We start from the raw sequence: 21033 nt of genomic DNA, 5'->3' as shown, positions 1-21033 counted from the left end.
TTACTATATTCATTTGGGAATGTTTATTAACTTCTATTCATTCTTGAAAACTACAGAGTTCTAAAACCAGCAGTAAATTTAGAATACAGCTGAGCTTTATTATTATTTATTTGTTTATTTATTGTTGGGGATTCATTGAGGGTACAATAAGCCAGGTAACACTGATTGCATTTGTTAGGTAAAGTCCCTCTTGCAATCCTGTCTTGCCCCCAAAAGATGTGGCACACACCAAGGCCCCACCCCCCTCCTTCTCTCTGCTCTTCCTTTCCCCGCCCCTCCCTCCTTCTTTCTCTCTCTGCTCTCCCCTTCCCCCACCCCCACCGTGACCTTAATTGTCATTAATTGTCCTCATATCAAAATTGAGTACATAGGATTCATGCTTCTCCATTCTTGTGATGCTTTACTAAGAATAATGTCTTCCACTTCCATCCAGGTTAATACGAAGGATGTAAAGTCTCTATTTTTTTTAATGGCTGAATAGTATTCCATGGTATACATATACCACAGCTTGTTAATCCATTCCTGGGTTGGTGGGCATTTAGGCTGTTTCCACATTTTGGCGATTGTAAACTGAGCTGCAGTAAACAGTCTAGTACAAGTGTCCTTATGATAAAAGGATTTTTTTTCCTTCTGGGTAGATGCCCAGTAATGGGATTGCAGGATCAAATGGGAGGTCTAGCTTGAATGCTTTGAGGATTCTCCATACTTCCTTCCAGAAAGGTTGTACTAGTTTGCAGTCCCACCAGCAGTGTAAAAGTGTTCCCTTCTCTCCACATCCAGGCCAGCATCTGCAGTTTTGAGATTTTGTGATGTGGGCCATTCTCGCTGGGGTTAGATGGTATCTCAGGGTGGTTTTGATTTGCATTTCTCTAGTAGATAAGGATGATGAATGTTTTTTCATATGTTTGTTAGCCATTCATCTGTCTTCTTTAGAGAAGGATCTATTCATGTCTCTTGCCCATCGATATATGGGATTGTTGGCTTTTTTCATGTGGATTAATTTGAGTTCTCTATAGCTCCTAGTTATCAAGCTTTTGTCTGATTCAAAATATGCAAATATCCTTTCCCATTGTATAGGTTGTCTCTTTGCTTTGGTTGAGGTCTCCTTAGCTGTACAGAAGCTTTTCAGTTTAATGAAGTCCCATTTGTTTATTTTTGTTGTTGCATTTGCCATGGCAGTCTTCTTCATGAAGTCTTTCCCCAGGCCAATATCTTCCAGTGTTTTTCCTATGCTTTCTTTGAGGATTTTTATTGTTTCATGCCTTAAATTTAAGTCCTTTATCCATCTTTAATCAATTTTTGTAAGTGGGGAAAGGTGTGGGTCCAGTTTCAGTCTTTTACATGTGGATATCCAGTTCTCCCAACACCATTTATTGAACAGGGAGTATTTCCCCCAAGGTATGTTCCTGTTTGGTTTATCAAAGGTTAGGTGGTTGTAAGATGTTAGTTTCATTTCCTGGTTTTCTATTCGATTCCAAGTGTCTATGTCTCTATTTTTGTGCCATTACCACTAGGGCTTTGTAGTATAGCCTAAAATGTGGTATGGTGATGCCACCAGCTTTATTTTTATTACTAAGCACTGCCTTAGCTATACAGGGGTTTTCCTGGTTCCATACAAAATGCAGACTCTTTTTTTCCAAATCTTGAAAGTACGATGTTGGTATTTTAATAGGAGTAGGTAGATTGCTTTGGGAAGTATAGACATTTTAACAATGTTGATTCTTCCCATCCATGAGCATGGTATGTTCTTCCATTTGTTAATATCCCCTGTATTTCCTTTCTGAGGGTTTCATAATTTTCTTTATACAAGTCCTTCACCTCCTTCGTTAGGTATATACCTAGGTATTTCATTTTCTTTGAAACTATGGTCAAGGGAGTTGTGTCCTTAATTAGCTTCTCATCTTGACTGTTATTGGTGTATACAAAGGCTACTGACTTGTGGACATTGATTTTATATCCTGAGACATTACTATATTTTTTGATGACTTCCAGGAGTCTTGTGGATGAGTCTTTGGGATTCTCTAAGTATAAGATCATGTCATCAGCAAAAAGGGAGAGTTTGACCTCCTCTGTTCCCATTTGGATTCCCTTTATTTCCTTGTCTTGCCTAGTTGTATTGGCTACAACTTCCAGCACTATGTTGAATAGTAAAGGTGACAGAGGACAACCTTGTCTGGTTCCAGTTCAAGAGGAAAAGCTTTCAGTTTTACTCCATTCAGTAAAATATTAGCTATGTGTTTGTCATAGATAGCTTCAGTCAGTTTCAGAAATGTGCCACCTATGCCTATATTCCTCAGTGTTCTAATTCGAAAAGGATGCTGGATTTTATCAAATGCTTTTTCTGCATCTATTGAGAGGATTGTATGATCTTTATTTTTGCCTCTGTTAATACGGTGGATAACGTTTGTGGACTTGTGTTATGTTAAACCAGCCTTGCATCCCTGGGATGAAACCTACTTGATCATGATGTATGATTTTTTTGATGATAAGCTGTAATCTATTGGATAGGATTTTGTTGAGAATTTTTGTATCTATATTTGTGAGTGAAATTGGTCTGAAATTCTCCTTTTTGGTTGGGGCTTTTCCTGGTTTTGGAATCAGGGTGTTGTTTGCTTCATAGAACATGTTGGGGAAGATTTCTTCCTCCTCAATTTTTTTGAATAATTTCTGCAGTAGAGGAATAAGCTCTTCCTTGAAGGTTTGATAGAATTCTGGTGTGAAGCCATCTGGACCAGGGCATTTTTTGGTTGGAAGCTTTTTTATTGTTTCTTTAATCTCAGTGGTTGAAATTGGTCTGTTCAGGAGCTCTGTTTCTTCCAGGCTAAGTCTAGGGAGAGGGTGTGATTCCAAATATTGATCCATTTCCTTCACATTGTCAAATTTCTGGGCATAGAGTTTCTGGTAGTATTCAGAGATGATCTCTTGTATCTCTGTAAAATCAATTGTTATTTCCCCTTCATCATTTCTTATTGAGGTTACTAGAGATTTTACTTTTCTATTTCTAGTTAGTCTGGCCAGTGGTTTATCTATTTTATTTATTTTTTCAAAAAAACAACTCCTTGTTTCATTGATTTTCTGAGAAGGACTCCCTGGGCAAATTGAAGCAACACCAAAAATACATTAAGGGGATCTGAACAAACTAAAAAGCTTTTGCACAGCCAAGAGCACAGTAAGTAAAGCAAACAGATAACTTCAGAATGGGAGAAGATTTTTGCAGGTTATGCTTCTGACAAAGGTCTGATAATTAGAATCTACAGAGAATTCAAACTAATCAATAAGAAGGAATAAATAACCCCATTTCTATGTAGGCAAGAGACTTGAACAGAAACTTCTCTGATGAAGACAGGTGCATGGCCTACAAACACATGAAAAAATGCTCATCATTCTTAATTATCAGAGAAATGCAATTCAAAACCACTTTGAGATATCGTCTAACTCTAGTAAGATTATCTCACATCACAAAATCCCAAAACTACAGATGTTGGTGTGAATGCCAGAGAAGGGAATGCTTCTACACTGTTGGTGGGAATGCAGGCTAATAGGACCTTTTTGGAAAGAAGTTTGGAGAACACTCAAGGAACTAAAAGTAGACCTACTGTTCGATCCTGCAGTTCCTCTACTAGGTAGATACCCAGATGATCAAAAATTATTTTACAACACAGACATTTGCACCAGAATGTTTATTGCAGCCCAATTCATAACCTCGAAGACATGCAAACAGCCCAAGTGCCCATCGACTCATGAATGGATTAACAAATTGTGGTATATGTACACCACGAAATACTATGCAGCCATAAAAAAGATGGAGACTTTATCTCTTTTACGTTTACCTGGATAGAGCTGGAACATATTCTTCTTAGTAAAGTATTTCAAGAATGGGGGGGAAAGTATCCAATGTACTCAATACTACTATGAAATCAATATATAATCACTCATATGAATGGCAAAACATAACTATAGTCCAGAAAGTAGAAGGGAAGAGGAGAGAGTGGGGAGAGGGGAGTGAAGGGGGGATATGGGAGGAAGGAGGATATTTGGGGGGACGTCACCTAATGTACATGATGCAATGGTACATTTCAAAACTATTCAGAAATGAGTATAACTGTGACGTATGTGTTACTTAGTTCAACGTAAGCATTTCACCTTGTATATCAAAGCAGTACCCTGAACTCCATAAATGCATCAGTGTTAAAAGTTATGATTTAATAAATAATAATAAGAGTAAGAATATAGGGAGGCGCCTGTGGCTCAAGGAGTAGGGCACCGGTTCCATATGCCGGAGGTGGCAGGTTCAAACCTAGCCCTGACCAAAAATAAAGAAAACAAAAAAAAGAAAGAAAAGAATATAATACCCAACACACCTTGCAGAGACTGGTGATATTAGGCATTTAGTTTTTTTGTTTTCTACAAAGCAATGATAGTTGGTAGAAGTCAAATATCTTTAACTTTTTGTAAATTTCGTAGTTATGATACTTGTTCCTTTTCCTCATCTGCAGAGCTTCAGAGTATTTTTTTTCCATTTATTTACAACCAGATGTTATCATCATGGGAAACCAAGCCTCACATGCTCTCCAGAGCGTTTAGATTGATGGATAGTATTAGGGAAAGATGTGAAAAGCTCGAGTTATGATCCTTTTTACTACTTACCTCGGGCAGGGACAATTCAGGTTTTACTGATTTTGCTTCATATGAAATAGATAGCTTTCTTTTGGAATTTTAAAAACACATCCTTTCGATTTTGTAAAACAGCCTATGACCATAGTACCTCGGGCTCTGGGTTTCCCATTATGTGATTGAAATGCACAGTGGGCAAATGAGAGTCTAAAAAGTTTGGGACTTAATGCTGAAGACAAATTATGATGCTATTTATAAACCTCTGACAAAAAAAAAGTATACCATAAATCTTGAGTAGATTTTCTTTCAGATGCAAATACAAGCATTCCTGAAGTTTTCTAAATACATAAGAACTATAGAATTTCAGGATTTTGAGGAATTAGAAAGTCTTGGGGTCTGTGTTATCTGTGACTCCCACGCTCCTGCCAAATGAGGAGTCAGCCGTCTCTGCCTGAGCCTTTCCCATGGCGGTGCCTCTCTCTCTCCAGAGTCCCCACCTCATTTTCCCAGCACCCGCACATGCCAGGTGCCTCACCAGGGGCCCAATCACCTTGGGAGACACCTCTGTGGGCACAGGATATAGGAGGTGAGCCCACGGATGAGAATAAGAAAGAGATCCTTGAACAACATGAGATGGTTCTGGACGCTGAGTCTAAGCAAAACCTACTTCAGGTGCGACTGGCAACACTGGATGAGCGTTTTCTCTTGGCCACACGCCCATCTGCTCACCTGGCCCTACTGGCAGTTGCTACAGCGTGCTTGCATAACCGACCTTGTGTTTATATTGTATGTTTTCAAAATATCATTTCACTATTTTGAGCAGTGTTACATTGACCCACATCCCTGTCAAAAGGTTTCATGATCTAAATCTTATCATCATCAAAATGATACTTAAAAAGAACAGGAAGGGCTGTTTCTGCAGTCTCTGTTCTTTTCTGATTTTATCAGAAAGCACTCTGGGTGCCTTGTGGGGCCAACAGCAGGTAAGTGATAGGTGGTATGTCTGTGTCATTTTTTGACACACTTTGACCCACCGTGACCCTGGGTGCAGCCTATTAGCGGCACATGGTAACCTGCAGACAAGTCACCTCTGTACACAGGTCACCTCTCTACGTGGCTCAGAGAGGAGAGGTGTGAGGAGAGAGGACCAGCCCCAAACTGCTGTCACTTGAAGGGAGGGGAAAGAGCCAGGGAGAGGAGGTGACAACTGCCAGTGGTAATGCTGACTAGTCAAGGACACCTGAAGCTTCTCTCAGGCTCAGGATAGTGTTTTGTCCTAGAGCAGCAGTTCTCAACCTGTGGGTCGCGACCCACAGGAACTGTATTGAACGGCTGTCAACGTTAGGAAAGTTGAGCACCACTGTCCTAGAGGAAATAGACCATCATTCCTATCCACTGACCTGGAAGGGTATGGTTCCCACTTACCCTTTACGGGGTTTTGGGTCTATTTTCTTTCTTCTTCCTCTTTTCTTCCTTTCCTTACCCATCCCTGTTTTTTGTTTCCTTCCCCCCTTCATTCCTTTTGTTCTCTCTCCCTTCCTCTCGCTCTCTCTCTCTCTCTGTCTGTTTCACTCTCTGCCTCTCTGTCTCCTGCCTCCCTCCCCCTCTCCAGGCCTATCTCCCCTGTAGATGGAAGAACATTCTGGTCATTGATCTAGAGACTGAGATAAGTGTGTAGCAGGAGCCTGAGGCAGAAAGAACATGGGGCTAGGATTCAGGAAACCTGGACTCTCTTCCTGACTTTTTCATTAACATTTCTGATAGATGAGATGAGATGAAAGACATGAATGTGCTTTGAAAAAATAGTACAGAGTACGATTGTCTGTTCTCCCAAAGCTGCTACTGTCAGCATGAGGCTGAGGACACCACTCGGCTGCTGTGCCTGGCATTGGGTCAGAGACCGCATTCAGCAGGTAGAACGCTGCTGGAGCTTAAACAAGCCCATTTAGAGCAAAAAACCTGAAGAATTTGTGCAAGACCAGGCATGCAGTGAAACCTGAGACCACAGTAATTGCTGGGCTCAGTTTAAAGTCAAGATCAATGTTGTCATTCTGAAGTCACTGTTCCGTTTAGCTCCATGCCAAGGATTACTGTCACGCTGAGTGATGAGAGCCATTGGTTCCAGTTCCACACCATGAAAAGCATTAACACATTCAGATGCTGTTATCTCTAATTACATTCTTGAGTGGGCCAGTACTGATGTCTCCAGGATGGGCCAATCCCTGTATGAGCACTACAGGGAATAAAAGTGATTTATAAGCTGCCATGTGCATGCTGAGGATGACAACTGTGTGGAAACACCAATACATTCAAGTCCTCTTTTTACTTCTGGATTGCTCGAGCCAAAGAGTACAAGGAAGGGTCAAATAAATAAAATGGGATGCTTTAGACATTGAATGGCCCCCTACAGTTTAGGCCTTAAATAAATCAGAGATTCTCGAAGTGTGGTCCATAATCTAGCACCAGCATCACCCAAAAACCTGTTAGAAGTGAAAATTCTGACAGTTTCACTGGGCTGAAGTCAAGGTGTTGTTGGGGCTGAGTTCCTTTCTGGAGGCAGTAGGGGAGAATCTGCTTCCTTGTCCTTTCCAGTGTCTGGCGGCTGTCTCTAGTCCTCAGCTTGCAGCCCCTCCTCTGTTTTCAAAGCCAGCAACAGTGGGTCCAGTCCTTTCCACGCTGCCTTCTAGGCTCTCAGACCTTTCTTCCTCCACCTTTCATGACTCACCTGAAAGACTGAGCTTACTGAGATCATCTCCAGGAGTGTCCAACTTGTGGCCCACATGCAGAGCTTTTTAGACCCGTTTTCTTTACCTGTGACACTAGATGTCACAAAAATTATGCACGGACCTTTGTTGTGCTCATCAGCTTTCATGAGTGTTAGTGTATTTAATGTGTGGCCTAAGACAACTCTTCATCTTCCAAAGTGTGGCAGGAAAAAAAAAGGTTGGATACCCCTGACAGCATGTCAAAGTCGGCTAATTAATTTAGTTGCATCTGCCACATTCCTTAAGAAAATTGGTATAGAAGGGACATTTCTTAAACTAATAGAGGTCATCTACAGCAAACCCACAGCCAATATCGTATTGAATGGAGTTAAATTGAAATCATTTCCACTTAGATCAGGAACCAGGCAAGGTTGCCCATTGTCTCCATTGCTCTTCAACATTGTAATGGAAATTTTAGCCATTGCAATTAGGGAAGAAAAGGTGATCAAGTGTATCCACATAGGGTCAGAAGAGATCAAACTTTCACTCTTTGCAGATGACATGATCATATATCTGGAAAACACTAGGGATTCTACTACAAAACTTTTAAAAGTGATCAAGGAGTACAGTAATGTCTCAGGCTACAAAATCAACACCCATAAATCTGTAGCCTTTATATATACCAACAATAGCCAAGCTGAAAACACAGTCAAGGACTGTATTCCTTTCACAGTAGTGCCAAAGAAGATGAAATATTTGTGAGTTTATCTAACAAAGGACGTGAAAGATCTCTATAAAGAGAACAATGAAACGTTAAGAAAAGAAATAGCTGAAGATGTTAACAAATGGAAAAAAATACCATGCTCATGGCTGGGAAGAATCAACATTGTTAAAATGTCTATACTACCCAAAGCAGTATATAATTTTAATGCAATTCCTATCAAAGCTCCATTGTCATATTTTAAAGATCTTGAAAAAATAATACTTCATTTTATATGGAATCAGAAAAAACCTCGAATAGCCAAAACATTACTCAGAAATAAAAACAAAGCAGGAGGAATCACGCTACCAGACCTGAGACTGTACTATAAATCGATAGTGATCAAAACAGCGTGTGAAGCGAGTGTATGATGCCCCATGATCATATCAATGTATACAGTTATGATTTAATAAAAAAAAAAGAAAAGAAAAAGAAAAAGTAGTGGGTCATGTTATGACTCATGAATACAATTTCACTATATAAATTAGGGAACATTTACATGTCAGATTGAAATGATACTTCCGTGTTGTTTGGGGGAGACTTATGTTTACATTTCTGTTTCAGGAGGTATTTTGAACTTTCACATAGTTTGCAAGTGTATTCATTTTTATTTTCTATGAGATCAACTGGGGTGTGTTGTGGAGCTTAAATAATAAACAATAATTTGAATGTAAAAAAAAAAAAACAGCGTGGTAGTGGTACAAAAACAGAGATGATGTCTGGAACAGAATAGAGAACCAAGAGATGAATCCAGCTACTTACCATTATTAGATCTTTGACAAGCCAATTAAAAACATTCAGTGGGGAAAAGATTCCCTATTTAACAAATGGTGCTGGGTGAACTGGCTGGCGATCTGTGAAAGACTGAAACTGGACCCACCTTTAATGGGTTAATGGACCTTTTACCATTAACTAAGATAGACTCTCACTGGATAAAAGATTTAAAGTTAAAACATGAAACTATAAAAATACTTGAAGAAAGTGCAGGGAAAACTCTTGAAGGAATCAGCCTGGGTGAACATTTTATGAGGAAGACTCCCCAGGCAATTGAAGGGGTATCAAAAATACACTACCGGGACCTGATTAAACTAAAAAGTTTCTGCACAGCCAAGAACATAGTAAGTAAAGCAAGCAGACAGCCCTCAGAATGGGGGAAAATATTTGCAGGTTATACCTCCGATAAAGGTTTAATAACCAGAATCCACAGAGAACTCAAATGTATTAGCAAGAAAAGAACAAGTGATCCCATCTCAGGGTGGGCAAAGGACTTGAAGAGAAAATTCTCTAAAGAAGACTGACACACGATCTACAGACACATGAAAAAAAGCTCATCATCCTTAATCATCAGAGAAATGCATATCAAAACTACTTTGAGATATCACTTAACCCCAGTAAGAGTAGCCCACATAACAAAATCCCCAAACCAGAGATGTTGGTGTGGATGCGGAGAAAAGGACACGCTTCTACACTGCTGGTGGGAATGCACACTAATACATTCCTTTTGGAAGGATGTTTGGAGAATACTTAGAGATCTAAAAATGGATCTGCCATTCGATCCTATAATTCCCTAGGATCTAATGACCAAAAATCACAATATAACAAAGACATCTGTACCAGAATGTTTATTGCAGCCCAATTCATAATGGCTAAGTCATGGAAGAAGCCCAAGTGCCCATCGACCCACGAATGGACTAGCAAATTGTGGTACATGTATACCATGGAATATTATGCAGCCTTAAAGAAAGGGTTACCTCTTTACACATTCCTCTTACCTCTTTCATGCTTACATGGATGGAGCTGGAAGATATTCTTCTTAGCAAAGTATCTCAAGAATGGAAGAAAAAGTATCCAATGTACTCAGCCCTACTATGAAGCTAATTTATAGCTTTCACATGAAGGCTATAACCCAACTATAGCACAAGACTATGGGGAAAGGGCCAAGGGAGGGGAAGAGAGGGGAGAAGTCAGGGTGGAGGGAGGGTAATGGGTGGGGCCACACCCATGGTGCATCTTAGAATGGGTACATGTGAAACCTACTAAATGCAGAATACAAATGTCTACATACAATAACTAAAAAAATGCCATGAAGGCTATGTTAAACAGTTTGATGAGAACATTTCAGATTGTATATGAAACCAGCACATTGTACCCCTTGATTGCACAAATGTACACAGCTATGATTTAACAATAAAAAATAGAAAAAAAAGAGTGAAAAAAAAAAAGAAAGTGGCTTCTTGAGATGGAATCTGGTAAAGATGCTGTGAACATTGTTGAAATTACAACAAAGGATTTCTACTACACAAAGCTAGATGATAAAACACCAGCAGAATTTGAGAGGATGGACCCCAAATTGAAGAAGTTCTGGTATGGGCGAAATGCTGTCAAACAGGGTTGCATGCTTCAGAGGAATCTTTCATGAAAGGAAAAGTCTATTGATTGAGCAGATTCATTACTGTCTTATTTGAAGAAATTGCCATACACATTCCACTCTTCTGCAACACCACCCTGATCAGTCAGGAGTCACCAAATCTAGGCAAGACCTTCTACCAGCAAAAAGATTCCAATTCACCAAAGGTTCAGGTGATTGTTAGCACTTTTTAGCAATAAAGTATTTTTAATTTAAGGTAGGCACATTTTCTTGGACATAATACTATTGCATACTTAAGGGACTACAGTATTTTGTGAGCCTAGCTTTTATATGCACTGGGAAACCAAAAAATTTGTGTGACTCACTTTATTGTGATATTCATTTTATTGTGGTGGTCTAGAACCAAAATTGCAATAAATCTGAGTTATGCTAGTAAAAATAAAACAAAGACTCCAACTTTGGAGTGTTAAAAAGGCACCTCAGGCTCACTTTTAGAAGATCCATAACATATTTGAGGATATTAAAAGATCCAAGGAGCTACAGTAAACAAAGCAGAATTCTCAAACTACCCACAGAATACTTTTTCATGTGATGTTTCTGGGACATGTTTCTGAAATGCAGCTCTAGTGACAACAGATAAAAGATGATAACTGTCAGGAATTAGGCAGAGAACTGAGACTATTTGATCTAAAAATGAGAGAAATGAAGTCGCCTGAGTGTGCAAGGGTAGGAAGGATTACTATGCATGTGATAGTACCTGACTGTCTCTATATGCACAGTGAGAAGATAACATGAGAAGAAAGGACTGCACCATCCCAGCAAGTATTATGGAGTACTAACCATGTACTCAGAACAGCATGAGCACCATAGCCTGGGGAAAAAAGGTAAGACCACAGAAGCTGTGTAATTAAGTATTGCAGTGTGTCATGAAATGCTGAGGTAGTAAAGACCTTGGATGGAGGGGAGGGGAGCAATGGGGGCTGCTGATATGATTCAGGGGTGTTTTGTGAAGAGCAGGGATATGAGAGAGGTCCTGTGCACAGGGCAATCTTCTAAGAAGCCAAAGAGAAAGCCACAGTCATGGGGGCTGGAATGAGGAATTTAAATTTTCTAAGACAGTAGTCCCCAACCTTTTTGCCATCAGGGACCTTGTGGGAGACAATTTTTCCACAGATGGGTGTGGAGGATGGTTTTGAGATGATCCATGGGCCTATGCTTACCTGAGATGATCAGGCATTAGATTCTCCTAAGGAGAGCACACAACCTAGATTCCTCACTTGCATGGTTTATGTGGGGTTCACACTCCCTTGAGAATCTCATGCTGCTGATCTGACAGGAGGCAGAGCTTGGGCAGTGACGTGAACAATGGGGAGCAGCTGTAAATACAGATGAAGCTTCACTCACTGCCAACTGTTCATCCCCTGCTGTGCAGCCCTGTTCCTACAGGCCACAGACCAGTACCCATCTGCTGCTGGGGTGTGGGGACTGCAACTTTTAAGAGCAGGAACTATGTCTTATTCACAATCTTGTCTCTAAAACCCACTGAAAGTTCCCACCACTGAATGTGCACCCAATAAATACTGCTAGAATGATTGAAACCTAGGACTTACCGATTTGTGACCTGTTAACAAGGATGCAGTGAGAATGATGAGTAGCTATTTCTTGAGCTTTCACAACATGCTGGGCCCTAGGACAGATACTGGGGAAATAGCTGTCAGAGGAGACTTGCAGGAGTCTTAGCGGAGAGGTTTCCCTTGATAACAAACTTTCAGACGGTGCAGTGGCAGGGTGAATTAAACACAGCCCCTTCTCTGGTCAAAAGGGTGAATCCCATCCTTATCCACCCTTGAGAGTTTACAACCAGCACTGGATGGTGTGAATATTCTGAGCACTTCACAGCAAAACAGTCTAAAATAGATTCTGTTATAATCGTGCCAGGTGATGGACAGACCCACACACACCAGAGGAGACTCATGAGCAGCCATCTCTTTGATTACAATGTCCCCTAGTCAGCTGTGCAGGTCAGCTTGACCTCAACACCCCTGCTTGTACCTCCTTCCTGCATGTAGCATGAAGGCACAGCCCCAGATGACTGGCTGCATCTGTGAAGCTCCACAGGAACCCTGCAGTTCTCTTGGGTGACCTTCTCAGTTCATGGTGGGATGTGAGCACCAGCGCCTACAGTTGTCTTGTTTTTGTGTTTAAATAAATGTGAAGAGCAGAGTCGGTGAAGACATATTTAAAATAAGAGGGGGATGCTATTCTAAGAAATGCTCCAGGGCTCTCAGAAATGTGCTGTCCTTATAAAAGTTTTTAATGGGCTTTGAATTCACAGAGCCAAGAGTCATCATAAATTTTTCCACCTACATGAACATTTGATTAAACGTAATGAAGAGATATTATGCCTCATCTTCCTCTTCTTCCCTCCTTCTGTGTCCTTTTTTCCTCTTACCCTGTCTTCTTCCCTTTTCTTCCCTCCCTGCACTTCCCTTCCCCTTACCTTTCAAACTTAAAAATTGGGACTCAAGTATATGAGAACATATTTACACATAGGAAAATCATTATACTCATTCTTAAGCCTGTCCTTGGGGGTTCAGCATAGGGTAGCATACAATGTGGCTCAAAGGGGACACCAATCTGTGTGAATACTGGGATGGGGGGAGCAGCCTGGTCTCTACAATGCCACCATGCTATCTGCATGGCAATGGTAAGATTCATCATGGAGCAAACCGTGCCATCTTCTCTCTGCCATTCCATTGAATCATTAGTCTTAGCATGAGCCAAATGCTGTTACAAGTACTTCATGTACATTGACTCAGTCCTTACAGCAACCCTAAGTGATAGGTGGCTTATCCTAAGTTTTCAAAGGGGAAACTGAAATACCTGACCAAGAACAGTAAACAGTGGAACTAACCCAAGGACTCTGACCACAAACTCTATCCTTTCTACCACTCTGCCATGCTTGCCTTGAGTCAATAAGCATTGTATCATGATAAAATAAAATGTTTTGAAGGAAAACAACCCCAAATCTGTGTCTTCACGGTGTTCCTATGCTATTTAATCCTTGACATTTCTTTTACAAATCTCCCTATCTGTATATCATATCACACATATATAACACTGTGCTGTGTACATAATGCCACAAATCAAATCAATTGCTAATCTCTGTTCATTGTTTTCTGTTATTTTCACATAGACAATAAATCGAGCTCTTGAACGGTTACTCAAGGATTATCCACCTTTAGAATCTCCTCATTTTCAAGAACCACTTTCTCTGCTCATCCGGCATAGCAAACGTTTAGGGTTGGGGGTGCATGTTGGAGCATCGTTAGAAATGACAGGATTGAGATTGGTATGAAAATCCATACTGAGGACATTTGGCTTTTAAGCAATGGAAGAACCATGGATAGTTTTGAGCAGGAGACTGATAAAGAATCAAAGGTTCAAGCCAACTATGACCTCCAAGATCATCCAAACTAGCACTGGCAAACACATGGTGTCATCACAGCCACACACAAAGCCAATGTTCCTCTTCCTGCTAAGCTCACATGGATCCTCAGAATCCTTCTCCACCCAGCACTATGGGAAGTGGCTATTGGTCAAATTGACTTGAGAAATGGAACTTAAATCTGGAACAACCCTTTAATTTTACAAATGTGAAGACTGAGTACTAGAGAGGCTAAATAAACTCTATGAGATCACATAATTTATGGAAAACTGGAAAAGCTAAGGCTGGCCTCCAAGACTTCCAATTTCTACTCCAGTACTCTTTCCAGCAACATGCAATGGCACTAGCTGGCTCTGCAGGAAGGTATTGGGGTGTGACCATGCAGGATTGTTTGGAAAAGAGAGGGGGCTGTGAAACCAGGTAAGAGACTGCTTTAATAATCAATTTCTTTAAGCAATAAAAGAAAATAACTCTGTAAGGGCCAGGTGCTGTGGCTCATGCCTGTAATCCTAACAATCTGAAGCCAAGGTGGGTGGATTGCTTGAGCTCAGGCATTCAAGACCAACCTGAGTTACAGCGAGACCCCATGTCTACTAAAAATAGAAAAATTAGCCGGGCATTGTGGCAGGTACCTGTGGTCCCAGCTACTCAGGAGGCTAAAGCAAGAGGATCACTTGAGCCCAGGTGTTTGAGGTTGCTGTGAGCTATGACATCACAGCACTCTATCCAGGGTGACAGAGTGAAACTGTCTCAAAAAAAAAAAAAAAGAGAAAAAAAAAATAATATAAGTCTATAATCTGGTTTAATACATTGACTAACTGGGAAGCTAATATACTTTCCCCACATATATGAGATATGATTCGCACAACAACCCCATGGGTCATCAGGGCAGGCAGCCCCCCAGTGGAGAGCAGTGTAAGGAGGCAGCTAAGAGCCCAGGCCAGTTGCCCAAGTTCAGATCCTAGTGTTGCCACTCAGGGCAAGTTGTAGAATACTTCTGTGCCACCCATAGTCACAAGTTCATCAGCAGTGAAGCCAGGTCTGGAACCTAAATCTCCACACTTCACAGCTAGCTCTCTCTCCTCCATGCCTCAGGGCTTAAATGTGATGGAGAAGCCGATGTTGAGTCAGACAGCTCGGGCATTTCTCACTTGCCTCTGAAGAGCTCTTCCATTCCCTTTACTTGAAAAGGCTGTATAATATGAACACAGCAGGGTTTTTTTTGGGTGCCAGGAGAGGTTCTGTGCCTGGGTGAGATCCAAAGCAGACATAGCTGGATGGAGGGAGCAGGGGGTTCGGGAATGACAGCTGCTGTCAACCTAGACAAGTGAAAAAGACAGATTTAGTGATTTAAAGTAAGACCCTGAAAATAAGTTCACGACTCTTGGCAGCCTACAAAAATTTACCAGGATACCTCTGAGAGATACCCATTCATAAAATAAATGAGATCAACATTTTTATAAGTTACCTAGATCTCAAGTATCACTCACTTAAAGTAACAGTCACCAAACACGTAACTTCCAATGAATAATTATTCTGTGTCTGGAATTGACTGCCAAGACTGTAAACTGGTCTAGTGAAGTAGTCTGGGGGGGAAGCAGTGCTTTAATAAAAGTTCTGAGCCACTGAGAATGGCTGTCAGGGTGGAACTGTTATGAAACCAATATATAATTACCCACACTTTCATACGAATGATAAAACACAACTATAGCCAGAATGAAGGAGGGAAGAGGAGGGGGAGGGGAGGGGAGAGGGGAGGCTGCATGGAGAGAGGGTAATCAGTGGGACCTCACCTGTGGTGCACATTGCAAGGGTACATGTCAAATCTATTAAGAATAGAGTGTAAATGTCCTAACACAACAATTAAGTAAGTGAGGGGAAGGCTATGTTAACCAGTTTGATATAAGCACTCCAAATTGTATATAAAATCAGCACATTGTACCCCATAAATGCATTAATGTACACAGTTATGATTTAATAAAAAAACAAATAAAAATATATCTTCTATACCCCCCCCCAAAAAAAAAGGAAAAGAAAAGAAAGAAATGCTCTTTTGGAAAAAGTGTTATCTTTTGCTTCTGTAACTATAAGAACAAGATTTTTCATCCAGCGACTGGTAAGATGTTCAGCACAAAAAGGTTGTGAACCAGTGCGCTAACGCCCACCCAGAGGATATTGTACCTGATTCAAAACATCAGTTCTCAGGACTTTTTCCATATCCAACGTAGGGCATAATACTTATAGCAAAAGTGTCAGCTCATTGCAGGGGAAATTTTGAAGTGACCAATTCCTTTGAAAATACAAGTCTGAAAAAGAAATACTTATTGTAAGACCTGAGATTACAGAGGACTTTAGAGATCAATAAATGGGGAAAGGACATTGCAAAAGAAACTAATGTGGTTTTTCATTTTGATTTTGGATCCCAGAGTATTCTTTACTGGAGAGCAGATGTTCAGCAGGGGCCGGGAGAGTGAGTTTAACCAAAAGTGTCATCTGCTTTGTGTTCAAAGCAAAGGGACAAAGAGAAGGTCTTGAGAGAGTCTTCCCTTTGCTCTCTCCAGGTGACATGAAACAAACACAGCCTCCCACTGCCACTGAGAGCCACGCCTTGTGGTAGGCAGCTTCCGAGTGTTCTGCACTGCGTGGGAGGGAGACACTCCAGTCTCCTGGACACCAGCAGACTGAACAACCCCAGAGAGGAGGCAGGTGGGGTATTGCCTTGTGTCCGGAGATGCTGCATTCACAGAATGTGATGGCCTCTTTATAGAAAGTCTTTTATCAATAAAGTCAATTCAAATGAGAATCTATGAAATTTCAAACTTCTTTTTTTAAAAAAATCCCAACCAGTTACAGTGGCTCACGCCTACAATCTTAAGACTCTGGGAGGCCAAGGCCTGTAGATTGCTTGAGTGCAGGAGTTCAAGATCAGCCTGAGTAAGCCTGAGACCCTGTCTCTACCAAAAATAGAAAAACTAGCTGGGCATTGTGGAGGGGGCCTGTAGTTACAGCTCCATGGGAGGCTGAGGCAAGAGGATGGATCCAGCCCAGGAGTTTGAGGTTGCTGTGAGCTACGATGCCAGAGCACTCTACCCAGGATGACTGAGTGAGACTTTGTCTCAAAAAAGAAAAAAAAAATCCCATAACAAGTTTATTTATCTTGCTCTTCGCAAAGTCTGTGGTGTGAATTTCTGACTTTTCTGCGTGTTTCTTCCACTGGGCTGCTTCTTTTATCACTTTTTGAGTATATAGGCCTATAGAGGGCTAGTATGGATATGAATCAAATGTAAATTATAATATACAGGAGAGTTCAGAAAGAAAACTGAGTGGTCAGGACAGTTCCTTCCGAGAGGCACTAAGAAAGTGCCTAAAAAATGCTCTTGAAACTTCATTCTCTTTATTATGAAATCTTTTTCAAAAGCAAATTGGATTAGAACATTGATAAGTCAGAAATTAAACAGTCTAAAATTTTACTGTACTCAGAAGCTAACAAGCTTTCTATACAGTGTTAGGTGCATATACTGAGAGAATACAAGAGACCTCTAGGTCAGAGAAAAGACCATTTCTCACCCCCAGTAAAAGCAGCTGCAGGACAATGTCTTCCTTTGTTTCCTCAGAGTGATGGGGCCAGATGTTACGGCATGTGCAGTGGTTTGGGCCACAGGAAAGGAAGCCTGAAATTGGGAAAGGGTCTGCTGGCGACTTGTCCATCCTCCCTCTGAAGAGCACTCATTTACTTCAGAATGTATGCAAATCTCTGCAGAGGGGAAGAAGCAAACTTTATTAACCTGGGATGTCTCTATAGAGAGATATCTCTAAGCTGTACTATCTGGGAATGTCTCCTTATACAAACATTGGCTATAAATGCCTTTGCTCAGAGAGCCTGAACCACACAAGAACATCTTGCTTAGAACCCTCAGTGGTTTCCCTCTGCAATTAGAATTACATCCAGCCCTGACTTGTCATGGCCTGGGCGCCCTACTTTGTTTGGTCTCTACTTATCTTTCCAATTTCGTCTCATTCATTCTCCGCTAGACTCCAGCCACGCTGTCCTTATCTGTATCCAGTGGACGTACCACGTTTATTTGCACCTCTGAGTCCTTGAACATGCCGCCCCTTCTGTCTGGATCATTATTACCTGAGACCCTCTCATGACAGAATTCTGATCCTCCTATAGGATGCAACTCAAGTGTCAAGAGAATCCTGTTCTCCCAACACTGGTCCCTCTCAACCATATCACCATTTTCATTGTCTTCTTACTTCCCTCTTTGTTTTTTTTTAATATAAATATATTTTTTAATTTCAAATGAATATGAGGGTATGAATTTTCAGGTTACATTGTTTTCAATTCCTTTTTTTTTTTTTTTTTTTAAGATGGAGTTTCATTTTGTCACCCCCTCAGCGTCACAGCTCACAGCAACCTCCAGCTCTTGGGCTAGGGCAATTCTCTTGCCTTAGCCTCCTGAGTTGCTGGGACTGCAGACACTGGCCACAACCCCCGGCTATTTTTGTTGCAGTTGTCACTGCTGTTTTAGCTGGCCAGGGCCGGGTTTGAACCTGTCACCCTTGGTATATGTGGCTAGTGCCCTACTCACTGAGCCACAGGCACCGCCCACATTGTTTTCAATTCTAAGGTAAAGTTCAAGTTGCAGTTGAGCCCTTCACTCGGGATCTGCTGAACACCCTCACATTGTGCACATTAGGTGAGATCCCACTAATTGCCCTCCCTCCTCTCCCCTCCCCTCTCTCTCCTCGCCTCTTCCCTTTGATAGACTATATTTGTGTTTTATCTTTTGTGTGGGTGTGTAATTGATTATATATTGGTTTCATATTAGTATTGAGTACACTGGATTTTTTTTCCCCATTCTTGAGACATTTTCATAAGCAGAATGTGTATCAGCTTCATCCAGGTAAATGTAAAAGATGTAAAGTCTCCATCTTTTCTTAAGGCTAAATAGTACTCCGTGGTATACATATACCACAATTTGTTAATCCATTCATTGATTGATGGGCATTTGGTGGTTTCCATGACTAGCTTACATTTTAAATTTCAAATTAATATGAGGGTATGAATTTTTAGGTTACATTATTTTAAATTCTAAGGTAAAGTTCAAGTTGTAGTTGAGCCCTTCACTCAGGGGATGTGCTGAGTGAAGCGCTCTTTGTCTTTTGCTTACCATTTTGCTTTCTATCCATCTTCCCCTGTAAGAATGCAAGTCCTGGGAGAGTAGACAACTTGTTTTGTAGCCAATTGTTAATGTAGCAGCTAGAATAATACCTGGCTTATTTCAATAAATATTTGTTGAATGGGTTCGGCTCCTGTAGCTCAGTGGTTAGGGTGCTGGCCACACACACCAGGGCTGGTGGGTTTGAACCAGGCCCAGGCCTGCTAAACAACAATGACAACTACAACAAAAAATAGCCAGGCATTGTAGCAGGCGCCTTTAGTCCGTAGGACTTGGGAGGCTGAGGCAAGAGAATCACTTAAGCTCAAGAGTTTGAAGTTGCTGTGAGCTGTGACGCCAGAGCACTCTACCAAAGGTGACATAGTGAGACTCTATCTCAAAAAAAAAAAATTGTTGAATGAATGTTAACTATGTAAAATGGGGATAATCTTAGCTATTTCATAGAAGCCTAGATGATATAATGAATGCAATGTGCTTTGTAAACTATATAGTATAAAGGAAATGTTTTAATATTAATATTGGGGTCAATCATGTAGGGATTGAGGTAAAGGCATGATGTAAGGGTAAACTCTACACTGTTCCCTACATAGTCATCAGTCTCCCCCAGACATGGCTGCTCCGGCAGAGGACATACCAAATCCAAAGTAATTAAAAAATATGCAAGGGTCTGTTATTTGTGTCTATGCCCCTTGTACTCTTGATCTTTTATGAAAAACTATAAAATGTATGAATTTAATTCAGTGATAGGATAATTGTTTTGTTTCTTGAGAGTTTAGCCCAAGAAGAGAATAAATGTAAATGCGTATTAAGTTGAATTACATTAATTGAATATGTAGATAAAACTGCTCTTAGGGCATAAAGATTAACACCCAGTTTTATTATTTCATTCATTCAACAAATATTTACTGAGAATTTTCAGTTTATAAGATGCTGTGCTGGGCTTGCAGGACCTACTCGTGAAGATGAGTCTCTGCCTCAATGAGCTCTGGTTATTAACCAGGTAGATGAATGAATGAAATTTACCAAACCTAAGGCGATGTTACTAGCCAGGCCTCCAGACTGAGGCATAACATTTATATTCTTTTTCTGATTTTGGTTTATGGCTTATCTTCTCAATGTCTGAATTTCCTTGTCTTAAATGGGCCACCCCCGTGTGTGTTGCAAGGTGAAAACACACTGGCCCAGACAGCCTGGATGTCCTCCCAGATTTTCCTTCTTTAGCAGGGAATGAAAATTTTCTTCACAGCTGTAAAAAACTTTCATCATGGGGAAAAATAGGCCCTACCAAATCTCTCAGTACAAAGATGAAATGAGACTATAAATCAGGGTTTTTCAACCCGTTTTATCTCACAGCACACTTGAACTGTGCTGTATAGTTAAACTGTGAAATATAGTTAAACTTCCCTAGCACACTTTAATTATGTTGGTAAAAAAAAAAAAAAAAAAAAAACAATATATTTACTGTGCTTTGAACGTCTTTTGAAAATAATTTAATTAATGATTTTTAAAAACTTTGGGAACACCCAAGATCCTCACACAGCACACCATTTGAAAATCACTGCTATAAGCGGTGCCCATTGCTCCTTGGGTAGGGCACCAGCCACATACACCCAGGCTGGCTGGTTCGAACCCGGCCTTGGCCAGCTAAACGACAATGATAACTACAACAACAACAACAAAATAGCCCGCCACTGTGGTGGACGCCTGTAGTCCCAGCTACTTGGGAGTCTGAGGCAAGAGAATCGCTAAGCCCAAGAGTTTGAGGTTGCTGTGAGCTATGATGCCACGGCACTCTATCAAGGGCAACATAATGAGACTCTGTCTCCAAAAGAAAGAAAAAGAGAAAGAGAGAAAGGAAGAAAGAAAGAAAATCACTGCTATAAATGCAAAGCAATTTGCTTTGTAAACCAACATAAATTGTTGTCCTTCATCCACTCCTCAATGACCTCAATAAT

The 21033-nt window shown here is 40.8% G+C and overlaps 1 protein-coding gene across 5 annotated transcripts in view; it reads left to right on the top strand.

Moving 5' to 3' along the window:
• Positions 1 to 21033, top strand: part of LOC128563680 (nicotinamide phosphoribosyltransferase-like) — a 209398-nt gene that overhangs the window by 25996 nt on the left and 162369 nt on the right. Inside the window, exons 7-8 of one of the 5 annotated variants that reach the window (XR_008373856.1) lie at positions 11234 to 11331; positions 13644 to 14145. The exons of 1 other annotated variant lie outside the window; for it this stretch is intronic. Coding sequence is in view for 3 of the 4 variants with exons in the window: in XM_053559113.1 (XP_053415088.1) it covers positions 8056 to 8116 (61 nt within the window). In the remaining variant the exon portion in view is untranslated. Of the gene's footprint in view, positions 1 to 8055; positions 8133 to 11233; positions 11332 to 13643; positions 14146 to 21033 lie in introns of those variants that run through there. 3 more of the 5 variants (XM_053559110.1, XM_053559113.1, XM_053559109.1) reach the window with 3 other exon arrangements.

Source organism: Nycticebus coucang, chromosome 13 (assembly GCF_027406575.1).
Source record: "Nycticebus coucang isolate mNycCou1 chromosome 13, mNycCou1.pri, whole genome shotgun sequence".
Classification (NCBI taxonomy): Eukaryota; Metazoa; Chordata; class Mammalia; order Primates; family Lorisidae; genus Nycticebus; species Nycticebus coucang.
Note: the sequence above shows the minus strand (reverse complement) of the source record. Positions and strands in the feature narration are given on the sequence as shown.